The 15756-nt window shown below is 37.0% G+C and overlaps 1 protein-coding gene across 1 annotated transcript in view; it reads right to left on the reverse strand.

Moving 5' to 3' along the window:
* The window catches only part of ANGPT1 (angiopoietin 1), a 255408-nt gene that overhangs the window by 30869 nt on the left and 208783 nt on the right, over nucleotides 1-15756 (reverse strand). The window contains exon 7 of the mRNA XM_059042848.2: nucleotides 9364-9530. Within this exon, the coding sequence (XP_058898831.1) occupies nucleotides 9364-9530 (167 nt within the window). The remainder of the gene's footprint in view (nucleotides 1-9363; nucleotides 9531-15756) is intronic.

Below are 15756 nucleotides of genomic sequence, written 5' to 3' on the forward strand. Positions count from 1 at the left end.
TCACCCATATGTCTTGCACATTGTTGTTGCTCATATTTATTGAACAGAGTAATAAAAACACTGAGTGAAAAAAAAATTGATTGGGATGTGAGAAAAGACTATGCAGATGGGCTGCCCTTAGAGGCTAAGTCCTAAGTCTCTCACATATTACTAGTTGTCTGGCTCTCCTCTTTGCTCTTAGCAGCATACTTCATCATTATCCCTTTACACTCTGTGCTTAAACAACACCTTACTACTTGCAGTTTGCCTAACAAGACATGCTGGGTCTCACTTATGAGCTTTCACATATGCTATTCACTCTTCTATCTCCAACTTGAACTATTTCTTCAGCTGATTCCAATTTGTCATTTTTATGTCAACTTAATTTACCCCTTGGAGGCCTTCCCAAGCCCCTAAAATTGGTTAGGTCCCCCTATTCATGCCACACTTGTCTTTATCTCCAAACTCACTATGTTCATGGCATTGTAATTGCCTGTTTGTCTGTCTACTGTCTATCCCTTCCCCTAGCCCCATCACACACGAGTATAAACATGTGTGAACACATATGTACATGACTGTACTGAAATATATCTGGATATTTTACCCTAGGATAGCACATAATAGAAAATAACAAATATTTTCTTCATTGAAGATAGAGCCTTCGGGCTTCCCTGGTGGCGCAGTGGTTGAGAACCCGCCTGCCGATGCAGGAGACACGGGTTCGTGCCCTGGTCCGGGAAGATCCCACATGCCGGGGAGCGGCTGGGCTTGTGAGCCAGGGCCGCTGAGCCAGCGCATCCGGAGCCTGCGCTCCCCAACGGGAGAGGCCACAACAGTGAGAAGCCCGCGTATCGCAAAAAAAAAAAAAAAAAAAAAAAAAAAAAAAAAAAAAAAAAAAAAAAAAAAAAAAAAAAAAAAGATAGAGCCTTCATCTTTTCAGTGGTGGCCAACATTTAGGAGGACCCCCAGCAGTGGGATCACAGGACATCTCCCTAGATTATTTCCTGGAGGCAGCATTAGCTGATTCTAGCGATTTCTGCCAACCTATAAGTTTCTAGGACAGCAGTTGTCTGAGTCCCAGCATTACTCATTCTGGAGCTGGAATCCTGGGAATCCTTAGACTTAGCAGCACCAAGGCATTTGTTTTTGTTGTAGAAAAATTTAAGACTCTAGAGACTGACATTAATCTGAATTAAAGTCAAGAGATTTCCTGATCTTTATAAGGCCTGAAGAAGGTACAGAGTGACTTCGTGAGACCATGCCTTCTTCCTCTTGAATATTTCATCTCAGTCAAGGAGTATAAAATACAAATTTTGTTGAATAAAACAATTCCTTCTCTGTTTTAGGAAGTATAACCACAACAAAAATCGTAGTCTAAATAAAAGTAATACGCCTCCCAAGTTGAAGAAATTATTTGAAAATACAAATAAAACTACTTAAAGCCTTAGGTTTGATATCTAGGCTAAAAATTCAAGAGGGTAGAAACTGCCAGGAGATTCCCTATATATTTTTTTTCCTACCTTGATCAGTCCAGAACTGCTGTAAGAAATAAATTTCCTCTTAGTATTTCAACACATCTGCTACTGGTTCCAGCCAGGACAATGCAGCCCAGAGGATCAGAGAAATGAAAAACATTTCACTAAAAAGTGAAACAAGTTTTGCAATACCTACAAAAATGCAGGGCTTAAATTTACATGGGAGGCTCAAGAGAATTCTTTTCAATCCACACTGACTTGTTTTGTCCTTGAAATATACACATGGCATGGGAATACTTTAATGATTGAAAAAAAGGATTTTGGAATTAAAAAGACCTCATCCTTACCTCCTCATTTTACTTCTGAGGACCTGAAACTTGGAAAAGTGAAGTAACTTGTCCAAGGTCATTCAGAGAAGTAACTACAGATCCAAGTCTAGAGTTCATGTCTCTTGATTCCCAATACAATATTTTACACATTACATAAAACTGCTTCCCAATAAAGATCTTGGCCAAAAATAAACTTTGTGCAAAAAGATGTTTAATGGCCAAATTATTTTCAAGGTTTTTTTTTTTTTGGTAATTTTGTTTAAACATCTTATTCATCTCTTCATGTGGAATCTCTTCCAGAATGAGGCTTTAGCATAGCCATAGTTCTACCCTGAAAGTATCATTCATCCCCAACAAATAATAAGGAGATAATAAAATGAGAAGAAAATCACCAAAATGTGCATTACAAATATTATGGTAAGATTATAATTATAATCTAAAATGTACATTAAATACTGAAACACTATCATTCAGACTTCACAAATACAAATTTTCTATTGGTTCAAAGAAGGGCTATCTTTAAGCTTCTCATTATACTATCTATGATAGAGGATTTATTAATCGAGTTAATAGAAAAAGACAAAGGAATTAACTTTAGGGAACGAACTGTAACCAAGAATGGAAAAAATTAACATGTAACGTCACTTGATAAAATCACATGCAAAATTTATCTCCAGTTGGTAAATCGTTACTTTTGCAGATATGATAATATAATACAAGGTACTCTACAAATGTCTGAGGCACTAGCAAGGGGGAGGCCAAAGGGATATTGTAGTAAGTTCCCACAACCATTTCAATCAACATAGATCAGCTTTATGTGTTTTATAACTTATGACATTTTGTAAGAATCTTCTTTGAGACAACATATTCCATTGTAAAAATCCCCCGCAAAACTTTAAGTGATTAAAGTTAACCCAAGCAATAATTGGACAAAATGACCTTTTGTGCCTTTGGATGTGATAAAATGGGAAGTTCACAGCATCGTTTATTTAGCATTCTTGTCAAAAAGATTTAATTTGAATCTCATCAGGAAGAAATAATCAGATAAATTAATAAAGAGACATTTCTGAGGAAAATTGATCTGCATTAAAAAAAAAATACTAATGGCGAGTGTGTGGTAGGTAACTGCTCTAGGTAAAAGGTGACTAAAGAGATCACAGATGCAATGAGTGAGCCTGAGCTGGGTCCTGAATCCAAATAAGTAAATAGATAAGTACCAATCAGTAAAAGACATTTTTGGGGACCGTGGTTGGGGGGTTGGATTTCAAAATAGAAACATACTAAATTTTTATTGAATAAATAATAAACTTCCTGGGTGTGATAAACATTGAATTAAATAATAAAACATATCTTTCATAGTCATATGGCACTTAAGTTTATCCAATACAAAGTGTTTGCATATTCTTTCTGATTGGACCCATATAACAAAATGGGTGAGATCTACAGGACGGTGGACATTATTCCCACTTAAAGATGAGAAAATTGAGGTATAAAAGTATTAGGTGATTTGCCCAAGGTATTGCTAGATCGTGCTACTGTCAAGTTGGTTAATCTGAGAACTGTTTCTCAGACTCTCCTTCTTTGTACAGTTCCAATTTAGAGTTGGCCCCAAGAGGACTTTGTATGAGACTTGGAAGGTGGAAGTAAAGCAGTGGTCCAACTCAGATTATCATTAGATATGGTTATGTTCAGGGTCAGAGGTGCCCAGAAGTTCTCAGTTTGTGCTCTCTTCCACTTTGCATCCAGCTTGCCTCCCCCATGCTGGCAATCTGTCCAGACTCAACACCAGATGCCTGATTGCATAACCCTAGGTAACGCATTTTCTTAGATATCCCCTGCTGTGAGATCTAAGCTGGTAGCTGGATTTGGTAGCTGAGCGTGCCTGGTTTCTCGAATTTTCCTGCTGGCTCCAGCTTGTCCACTACCACACTGGGGTTCATGTATATGTGTTAGTGACCCTTCCTCTGATTATCCACCTTCATCTTCCAGACCTTCACTTTCCCAGCCTACCTCACATTTGTGTAAGGTGGTATTTGTATAAAATCCCTTATTTCCATAATACTCATCATGGCTTTGTTTCCATAACTGAACACTGACTGATACAACCAAATTGGCTTTATGGATAGTGAAGCCAGACTTCACTATTTAATAGCTTCCACATCTTCTGATTCCTATTCCAGAGCTCTTTCCAGAAGATCACAGCATCTCCCTAAACCCACAATTAAACATTTCTTTTAAGCATTGGATATGGTGGCAGTTATGTTTTTGTTTGTTTGTTTGTTTGTTTTTGCGGTATGCGGGCCTCTCACTGTTGTGTCCTCTCCCGTTGTGGAGCACAGGCTCTGGACGCGCAGACTCAGCAGCCATGGCTCACGGGCCCAGCCACTTCGCGGCATGTGGGATCTTCCCGGACTGGGGCGCGAACCCGTGTCCCCTGAATCGGCAGGCGGACTCTCAACCACTGCGCCACCAGGGAAGCCCTATGTATTTGTTTTTAACTCTAAGTATTGGGACCAGCAAAGACCAACAAAGTTTTTATGAGAAGAAAAAGGTCGCCGTAAGCCCTAAACTGATGGAAAATCTTATTGAAGTATTTTTAGGGAGATCAAAATTTAATCATTTATCAAAGAATTGAAGGTGAAAAAAATTTAAAAAGAAATGTATACATAAAAGTAATTTTATTCTAGTGAATAAGTTTTGAGCTGCAAGGAGCTTTATAAATACTTTAATTTATAGGACAGAAAATTGAGAGATGAGATAATGTGTCCGCAGACATTCAGATTATTAAAGACAGAAGTGGGGTTAGAAGAAACATATTTTATCTCTTAGAATATGTACTTTGAGTGCATTTAATTCCAGCAATTAACTGATGGATTGATTTCCTTTATTGAGGGATGGCCAAAAGGTGACAGTTAGAGATCTAAGCTCAAATTGTGACTTCTACTCATATTAGTATTTGTGACCTTATGCGAAATACCACACCTCAGTTTTCTTATGTAAAACAAGGTGTCTGGTGCATAGCATGTATTCAACGAATATTAACTATTAACTATTAGCAATAATTTGGCTGGCTTAGGTATATATCTTGAATTTTGATAAAAATGGTTTCCATATTCTAGAAACTTCGAAATTAGCGGGAAAGATCATACACACAGTTATTTAATAAATACTTGTTAATGACATAATAGAATGTGGATACTGGATAGTTATTCACAGACTGTTATGCATCTATGGGACCACAAAGCATCCAAATTGACCTGAGAATGAGGGTGGTGCATTTGTCTGGGAAATCACTGTAGGGATATTTATAGGTGAGTGATCTTAGGACCGATTCCTGTGGCAGAGTGAAGAAAGCAGTACTGAGCAGAGGGAGAAGTTGAATGGGCTCACATGCAATCACAGTGAACATCTCAGCTAATCTCGAGTGAAATTCTGGACCTTGGATAGCCCTTCAGAATTGTCCTGAATTAGGGCAAGTGGTCCTTAATAGACTCCTATACTGACCAGTCATTGGATGCAATCTGTCTGTAGGAAGGAGCAGTGACCTTGAATGAGATGACTTTCTTCAGTCACAGGCATACCCAGGCAGGGGACCTTGGCTACAAGCTGTTAGCCAGCAATGTTCCCAGGAAGTTGGAGAACGAGTGCTTCAGGCCTGAAGGGAGGATATAGATGAGCACATTGGAGCATATACCATAGTAGGTATCAGGGAAGACTTCCTGAAATAAAGGAAAATCTTAAAGATTTAGAAGATGTATCCAAAGTTGGGTTTATATGTATAGGGTAAGGATATAGCATAAACAAAGGTGTGGGTGGTAAAGGGAAATTGCAAGTAGTTTCTGGATCATAATCACAATAAGGGGGTATCTGACTGGGTGAGGTTGGGGGAACAATATGATAGTAATAGCTGAATAAGTAGGTAGGACCAGGTTGGGAAGAGTTTTAGGTGGCAGACTTTAACCTGTAGATATTTGAACACTGTTGAAATATGTGAAGGATGGCAGAGCCCAAGTCAGATTGTTTCAGAAAAAACATCTCAATAGTAGCATGGAAGATATATTTGAGAGCATCAAGACTGGAGGCAGGACGGCTTTATAACCGTCTGGGTGTTAGATGATGAGGATCTGGATAATACTGCCTCTCTAGAGGAAGTATTTAGTAATTTCATGTTGATTGTGTGTTACTGTACATGATGTGTTTATCATAACACTCTCACATTATTGCTTTTTTCTTATTTATATTCTCTTGCTCTCTACAGATTTTATTTTCTATCTGAGAAAACCATTTGGACTTTCCTTGGAGGATAAAAGGAAAATATGTGTATTACATGTACATTTGTAAGCTCATCAATCTATTCACAACATTTACTTTTAATCAATATGTTTCTAGAGCATGAGAAATATTTATTTTAAAAGTTTTTTGGTTTATACATTATGGCCACAACTATTATAAGAGTTTTCAAAATATAATTTCTATTAAGATAAAATATTTTAAAAAAGAAAACTCAAAAACTTCTGAGTTTAATCTGAAAGAGGAAAAATATAGAAAATGTAAAAATAGAAGATAAAAAACCCACCATGAATTCCATAGTTTTGATTTTAGTTGGAATTTAGTTGAATTTGAGTAGGTCAATTGACCAAGCCTCATCAAAGTTTCTTCATCTTTAAAATGTGTCTAATAATACCTAGCTCAAAATTCATTGTAAGGATTAAATGATTATAATATTAAAAATCATTTCATAGATTATAAAATACTATACAAGTGTTAGCATTAATTCCTTTAATAATTTATCACAACGAGGCATCCTAATTCAGAGGGAAGAGAAATGAGAACAAGCACAGAAAAGCAAAGCTAGATATCTGGAGTCCTGACTTGAAGCCACCTGTGGTGTTACTGGTCCTGGAGAATCAGTGCTGGGTGTAGCTTCCCTTTTCAAGCTTCTGTTTGATTTTCTTTGAAAGAGTGAATAATGCCAGTTTATAGTGTGCTTACTTTAATTAAGCTTTCACCAGAACAGGCATTATGTTTTAATGAGTTTTAATTTCTCATTTGATGCCAATGTGAATCTTAATATTTAACTGCATGAGAAGGTGATGATTACAGATCTATTTTCTGCTGGGTCTTGGCAGGAAAGAGGGCCAAAGCCACCAGCTTTATTACAGTAGCATTACAGAGTGGAAACCACACCTAACTAGGAAGGAGACAAACATCCCATATTTAAGTCTTTTTCCCTCCTTGGACAAAAATATTACATATTTCTGAACCTCAGCCTTCTTTTCTTTAAAACCAGAGGTTTGGGATTAAATGATTAAGTTCCTTCTGGATCTATAATTCTGATTCTCAAGGTTCACAATTCTCTCAAGAGAGAAAAATGGAGACCTCAGAGTGTACACCTCACTTTAGCTTTTTGATCACAGATTTGCATTATTTGGGTAAAGATCAGAATCACAAAGATGTTCAAGGACCAGGAAATGCTCAGTGAGGGCAGTGGGCATTTTAAGAGGAGATAAGTGTGCCTTCCTCATGCAGATGCCAAAATGACATTCATACCATGTAACCTGAAGCCTACTTCAGATGCCTCCGACCCTCCTAAATCTACCCACTCTTTGCACCCTTCATACCATCCCAGCCTCATAAGTGCGTGTGCACACACACACACACACACACACACACACACACACACGAACTGAGAGACATTTTGGAAAAGAACCAAAGCAAATTCTTCAGGAGCCTAGAAAAAAGACTAGACTAATTATTTGCTAGTCCTATTGTCAGGCTGTCTGACATTAGCCAAGTTTCATATAGTTTCAAGTTTCAGCTCAAAACATTTACATAAGAGTACCCCTGATGTTTTACAGTGGTTTTTCTTGTTATACAACTCTCAAAATATTGACCTCCTTGGAAACATTTCTTCTTACAGTCCATTGCATTTTATAAATGTCTCTTCTTTGGTTTCTTGAGTTGCCATATGCACACCCTCTCTCCCCACCATGAGACTATCAACTCTTTAGATCTATTTCTCATCCTCTGTTGTGGTGACATCATCACTGTTTGTTAAGAAAATGATTATTATGTCTCCAAGGATCCAATCCCACACATAATCCATTAAAATAAAATGAGTTGTGTTCATAAAAGAATTGTAGATTTAAACTCCTAAAGGGTGGCATGTTTCAAAAAGACAAATAGCAGTAGAAACAGTTGAACTATGAGGAGATGCCCTCACAGGTTGGAAAAAAAGCATAAGGCCCTGGTCACTGTCATTGCATTTTGTCTGAAGCAGTGAGCCAACCCTTTAACGCACACAATCGTGTTTCCAAGACCAATGTAGACTAGCCACGATATCGAGAGTTTAAAAATCATTGCAACACTAATTTACTGTTTATCTAATTTACAAAACTGAGTCACACACCATTATTAACGACCTGCTATGTGCCAAGTATTGCATTTATGGGTACTGATATAAAAGTAACTGAAATATACTTCCTGTTCTCAAGGAAGGCCAACCAGTTATTTAGTGACCTAGTTTGTAACAAAGCTAAACTGTGAGGTCTGGGAGACTAGTGACCTCATCACAGACTGCAAGTTTGCCAGTGCCTACTAGAGTTCCGGGAACATAGAAGTAATACAATAAGTGTTTGTGAAATGAATTTACCACCCTGCATTACTTGATTAACAATTTTTTTCTAGTGTACAAGCTGCTCATTGAAAAAAAAAATCAGAGATGTTAAGAATTAAGTATATAGTCTATTTTTAATCTGCAATGATGTGTTGTGTATGTTGATGCCATTACTTGGATTTATTTTTGTCTCTCACATTACTGACCAAAAAATTCTAAATTATGCCTCACCTTATTTTTTAGTAAATCATTCAAACATAAAATTTTACTCCTCTTTTGTCACCTTCAAGATAATGTAAAAAATAATTTAAGAAAAGTAAATAAGGGAAGTATAAGTAAAAAGATATTTTGATAGAAGAAAGTATTTATTTCAAGCCCCTGAGTTTGAGTCAATTCTCTGTCATTAGTTTTATATGTATAAATTCACTGCACCTCCATAACAATAACAGCAACAATAAAAATAACAACAATAATATCATGTTTGAATTAATTCTCTATCCTCTAGAATTTTAGTCAACATCAAAATAATCAGTTTGTGAATAAATACACTACTATGTGTAAAACAGCTAGCACAGGGAGATCAGCTCGGTGCTCTGTGACCACCTAGAGAGGTGGGATGTAGGGGGGGGTGGCAGGGTGGTCCAAGAGGGAGGGGATATAGGTACACATAAAGCTGATTCACCTCACTGTACAGCAGGAACTAATACGACATTGTAAAGCAATTTTACTCCAATTTAAAAAAAATCTAAAAGAAAATTAAAAATAATCAGTCTGTGAAAACTGAAATTTAAAGCTTTGAAGAAGTCTTTACAGGGTTTTTTGCATCCCTTTGTCATAGGCCTAGACAGCCTGATATTCATTTTGAAGGATAATTTTGATCATTTCTTTTTTTCACACTTTTCCATTAAAACTTTTAAATGACTAGGCCTGAGGCAGTTGAACACCACACCCAAGAAGGACCTACCTGTAATTTTGCTTTTCATTTCCTATGTGGAATCTGTCGTATTGTGAATAGGCTCGGTTTCCTTCCCAGTCCATTAACTCGATTCTTAGTGTGTACTGCCTCTGACTGGTTATGGTAAAAATAAACTCATTTCCCAGCCAATATTCACCAGAGGGATTTCCAAAACCCTGTGAAAGAAGACAGAGGTGCAGTTGTTAATTCAGAGAGAAGCTCCTTCCATGTTTAGTATTAAGCTATGTTCTAAACAATAAAAAACATTCTTTAAAAGTAAAGATGGTTCTTTCATATTTTTATACACTTTCTTTGATTACTCACTCAGTATTTTTCTGCTATGTTTCCCTCCATCAAGGCTCATGTCTAATTCTTATTACAGTAAATTTTGATATACAAATCTGTGTAGATGAGATGTTTTTGAATTAAATGAATCTGGTTAATAGGTTTAACCAGTAAATGCTTCTCAATCACAGCTTGCTTTTGAAAACGTTTCTAAAATACTAGTTAACGGAATATTTTCAACATAGTTTAAATATTTTTCAATGAATATCATCAGCATAGTATCAGACAAGTTATTTAACAATATTATTATTTTTGTTATTATTCACAAGTCAAATTATGGTTAGATAATAATAGATTACTAGACCCTTAACTTCTCTAGCTTTAACATTTTCATTTTTAAGTAATAATAAGCAAATCTGTAAATCCAGAACTGTTATCATTTAAATACTTCACCTCCATAGATTAGGATTTTGAGACAGAAGGCTGACACTAAAGAGCTAGTGAGTGAACCTAGCTGGCTGCTCCGCCCCAGAATCTCAATATGGTTCCACTGTTCTCTTTAGAGCAATCCCAGTCGCTGTTATTGTGTTCAAGATAGTTTTCTTGGGCTTCCCTGGTGGCGCAGTGGTTGAGAGCCCGCCTGCCGATGCAGGGGACACGGGTTCGCGCCCCGGTCCGGGAAGATCCCACATGCCGCGGAGCGGCTGGGCTCGTGAGCCATGGCCGCTGAGCCTGCGCGTCCGGAGCCTGTGCCCCGCAACGGGAGAGGCCACAACAGTGAGAGGCCCGCGTACCACACACCCAAAAAAAGTTTTCTTTGTGGAGTAAAAGAAAGTACACAAAAGAAAGCTAACTCTTAATGTTGGCTATGTTAGTGATAGGAAAGTTTAAAACCCTAGGAAACTACTGGCATCCTAGATTTTGAGTATTCACAATTGCCTCAGAAGTGCTCCTTGGTAAAACTTGAAGTTCAGTGTAATTCTTGATATATGGGTTTGCTTTAGTGGCCAGACTATGAACTCCTTGAGGACAGAAGTTGTGTTGTATTTGTGAATCCTCAAAGACTAGCAGAATGCTGGCATACACTGGGCATGCCATATGTTTTACTGAAGTTCAAAGAAAATGGAAGAAAGGGAGGAAGGAAGAAAACAAAGGCTATGGCACCCTGCAATTGCATTCAGAGAAGTAACCTTAAAACGTAATTCTTGGTGTAGGTAATTTGGTTGTGTCTCAGGGGTGTTTCTTAAAGTGCCCAACTGAATCATAATCACTGGAGCACTAGTTGAAAAAAAATATTCCTGGCTCCAATTTGAATCAAGCTATCTGAGAGCCAGTCCACAAATCTGCATCTGGACAAACTCCCCATTTCTCTTGTGCACATTCATGCTTGGAAGACTTGAAGGTGTCCAGTAATCACATAATATACTTTGATGTTGCAGAAAGAAACATATTCTGGTTCACTGAGGTTCACTAATAAAAGTTTTTATTCACTAATAAAAGTTTTCTTTTATCTGTAATAAGAAGAAGTATGAGGGAAGTACTAAAATAATCACAGCAATCCTTATTTTCTCAACACAGAAGATAGAATTTGGAAAATATTTGTTTCTTTTCATATTTAATGTATATCAACTTTAGAGAATTACAACTACAGTAGAAGTGTTCTTAACTGATTTCTCCTTTAACCAACTTAACATATGAATCACTATTCTCCATTCCTTACTTAAAATATATTGATGCCCAGAGTACACTGAAAGTATTAAATACATTTGTGCACTACTGTCTGCCAGTTGAGTGGCTTACCAAAGGCCAACTGCATTTGGTCTCAAACTCATTTATACTAGTTCTGTTATTGTAATGATAAGATTTATAATGTTATGTAAATAAGTTAAATATTAGTGGGGAAAGAGGAGTTTTTGTTCTGTTTTGTTTTTAATAAAAACTAATTTAAATACTTAGATTTGCTCAATGAAAGCAAATCACTAAAAAATGCTTTTGAGCTATATGTTGTTGCAACAACTGTAAAAGACTGAGGAAAATAAAACTTTAGAGGATTTTTAATGTACATTACTTTGTATATGCCTTACTTGTTCTAGTTTTAAAAAAAACAGAAGCTAGAAATCTGATGCATTTGATTATGGGGAAGTTTTACGAAAGAGACACTGACTCAGAATTCCAAGCTTTTTTTTTTTTTTTTTTTTGCGGTACGCGGGCCTCTCACTGTTGTGGCCTCTCCCGTTGCAGAGCACAGGCTCCGGACGCGCAGGCTCAGCGGCCATGGCTCACGGGCCCAGCCGCTCCGCGGCATGTGGGATCTTCCCGGACCGGGGCACGAACCCGTGTCCCCTGCATTGGCAGGCGGACTCTCAACCACTGTGCCACCAGGGAAGCCCCAAAATTCCAAGCTTTGAGCCTACATTATAAACACATGGGTAAATGAATGTATATTTTTTAGATTTCAATGAAATGTATTAGCATATAGAGGTACACTTAAGGTTATTCCCAAATTTAGCTTAGTTTTTGATTAACTGAACACCCTTTGTCCAAATTGCAGTGGGTATATGCATCCCCAAAGATCATCTACCTGTAGCTCAGAGTACAGGTAGATGATGAAGTCCATACTCCAGGGCCTCCTTTCTTCTCTGTTCCTAAGATGTTCAAGTCACACTTTGCAAGAGTCCCACAGTGGCAGGAAATCTTAAGAGCAATTTAAGATGTGCTAAGAATTTTACACATTTTTAGGGCAGCTGGTGCTTCATACCAGGGAGAAGAGTAAAGCTTACCTTCTCCAATGAATAAGGAAAGCAGAAAGTTACAGGGGACTGAAAGTCAAAGAATTAGCACATTCTCAGTTGCAGCAGCCACTGGGAAGAAAAAGAAGACTGCCTGGATTCTCTTTGCATTTCTTCTCAGCTCAGACATGTCAAAACTCTCTCGATAGACACTTGATTCCCTCTTTTGTGTAGCCAGTTAGAAGAGATTCAGTAATTGTACTAACTGTGAATAAGGAGGGGTGGGAATGATGAAGTGTTAAGTTTTAGATCAAATATTTCCATGCTGTTGAAACTGCTGCAAGGTTAAAAGCTCTCCAGCTTAGTGAAAAGTACAGTGATCTCCAGCTAGCCTCAGAAAAGGAGGAGCATTTGTATCATTCCTCCGAGAGTCTCCATTCCCCTCTTGGCATGCAGGTTTGTACCCCCCTCTAAGCGGAGATTAACAACCCTTCCTAAACAGTTTGCTTCTTCTGACTGAAAATAGAGGAAGAAGCAACTGAAAAGAAAGCAATGAAATTTGCTTTCATAAACCAAAATTTTATTTCATGCACCTCCCCCAAAATCTTTCTAAATATGCTGTATTGGCTACAAGGAATCAACATGACTGTTAGAGAGATAGTGTAGGGAAGAAACCTTCTAATAGCTGAGTGCAGTGATGCAGAGACAACCATTTCATCATAAAGATGAAAAATTCAAGAAAGAAGGGGAAATGGGTTCCTACATTAGTAAACTGCCTACTGCCTAGTTTATGAGGCCGGCCATGAATCTGACACCTAGGAACAAAGACTTGGCTTTGATTAAACAACTTCTACTCCCTCTCTCTGCTCCAATTTGAAGGCTTGCTCTGCCACACATTTGCTGTTACTTTTAAGGCTCAGTTTCCTTACATGCAAAACAAGGATTTAAAATGTCATTTCCATATATAGTGTTGTGAGAGAAAAGTGAGATAATATACCTAAAGCATCTATCTCAGTGCTGATGCACGAGAAGCACTTAACAAAAATCTAGTTGTTTTTATTATAATTAGAGGATATATCACAATATATAGTAATTTTCTGTTTACTCGCCTGTCTCCCAAGAGACTATAATCTATATGATGTTAAGCAGGTTCTTTTCTACTCTGTATGAGAAAGGGAACAAAAATAATTCAGGTCTTGTCTTAGCCTGAGAATTAATAAGGGGATATGAACCAATTCTTTAAATGGCTTTCAGATGCTTGGAACTAATGTATTCTTATGACAAGTTGAATATTGGTTTATACAAATGAGTACTGTCACTTTAATCAGAGAAGTTAATTATTAAACAAGAAATTTAAACCAACTGGTTGCAACTGGGGCTAAACTATGACACAAACCATAGTTTGTGTCTCCAGATTATTTTCTTATTCTTGTTTCTGCTTTCCTAATGCTAAAGAGAAGCTGTCTTCTTCAACTCTACTGTGGTCCTATTTTTTTAAATCCCTTTCTCACTACATTTCAAAAGTTTTAGGATCTACAAAAGAGGTAATTTTTGAGATCTTAAGCCCATGCTAATAAACTGATCGTTCTGACACTGTCAATTGGCAGTGCATATCAGAAGGAGCTGTGGAGCTTTTTCAAAATATAGATGACTTGGTTCCTGTATGGAGGTTGTGACTCAGTATGTCTGGGGTGGTCTTAGAGATCTGTACATTTAAAAGGTTCCCCAGGTGAGTGTGCTGTGTACTAAAGGTGGGGAACCATAGGATTATGATGTAGAATAACTATTCTGAGTGCAAATGAGAAATAAGAAATTAACCAAACTACCTAAGTGGTACAAGGGAAGAGATAAAACTTCATCTTCATATTGAAGATATTAGGAGTTAAGTGTTGATTATGTACTATGGGGCTGTCCTTGAAAAAATTCATATTTATGCCTGAAATACAGAGATGACCAATGCACAAACAAGCAAAAAAAGGTTTACACATTATTGTACACATAACAGCTTACCACAGGTTTATATTTTACTCCAAATAAATAGCTTGCAACATTCATATGAATAAAAGTAAAATATTATACAAAATTCAGTGCTGACGCTGAAAAAGCAGCAAGTCCTTACTGAATAAACAAACAATAGTAATAAAAATAGAATTTCCTCCTTTTTATAAATAAAATCCAAGGATGCTATGCCATATCCTTTCATGAAAACTACTGTTCAGTTATGTCAATCATAATCGTATGAAAGATTTTGATATCATAATTCAGATAGATTGTTAATCCATTTTAATTCTCCTTTAGCTCTTTAATAAAAGGCAAAAGACCCTGGAATTCAGCTTGAACTAATATTGACTTAAAATTGGCCTTATAAACCACATTTTGCTTAAAAAAAAAAAAAAAAAAAGCACACAGGAGAAAGACCAATTTTCATTAGTTTTTGCCAAAATGTGCAGAAATGTTCAGTTTTGGTTTGTATTTTTCTAAGTTAATAAAATAATTGTCTCTGATACTTTGTTTTGTCTGATAATGCTCATAGGAAGTGTTGACTTTTTATAGCTGAAACAATTGAAAACAGACACAGTCCATGTATCCTATGGATTTCATCTCTTTTCATAAAATGATTAAAGAAAACAGATAAGAAGTCAGGGTTACTGAGCTGTGGCTTTCCAAAGGCGCTTAATATACAATTCAATTGTGCATCTCCTCTAACTGCTGAGACAGTCTAAGAAAGATCAGAGAATGATTTATTTCAGCATTTTAAATTTCTTATATATTTTTCTCCTTTTAATGTGAAGATGTTAAAATGCACAATACCACAAGGTATTGTGCTCAGCCTGAAATACTTGTGTCAGTAGGAACCTCTGTTTATATGGGTAATTGTTTTCAATAGAAAGACAGGTTGTCTCCCAGGGCATTAGTCACTACCTTCTGTAAGGTTAGGCCATTGGGGTACTGTTTGGAACTCCTAGCTTGATTGGGCTTTATATGCAAAAGTACTGCTGGTAACTGTTATTGCTGGAGGCCACTATTTGGTATCCTCATGGCTTGATGGAGTTAATATAGTTCCCTAAGTGCCTCATTAAAAAAGCCCACTCCAGACTTCCCTCTCAGCAAACATCTTTGCAAATCCATAAAACAGGTTTTGCTTAATCTCCTCATAAGGAAGCTGAAGTGAAAACAAAGCTTAGGTAAAAGATTTTGTAGGATTAAAGCCAATGTTAAGAATCAAATAAATTGCAAATCTTCCATGTTGAGCTAGGTTTAAAAATTATAATTATATATTTGTAATTTCATGTGTTGGTAATTTTAACATACTGTTCTGGAGACCTTAAGAAGCAAGAGGCAGCCCATAGATGTCAACCAGAATGAAGGGAAGGAGGGAGCAAAGACA

Source organism: Kogia breviceps, chromosome 17 (assembly GCF_026419965.1).
Source record: "Kogia breviceps isolate mKogBre1 chromosome 17, mKogBre1 haplotype 1, whole genome shotgun sequence".
Classification (NCBI taxonomy): Eukaryota; Metazoa; Chordata; class Mammalia; order Artiodactyla; family Physeteridae; genus Kogia; species Kogia breviceps.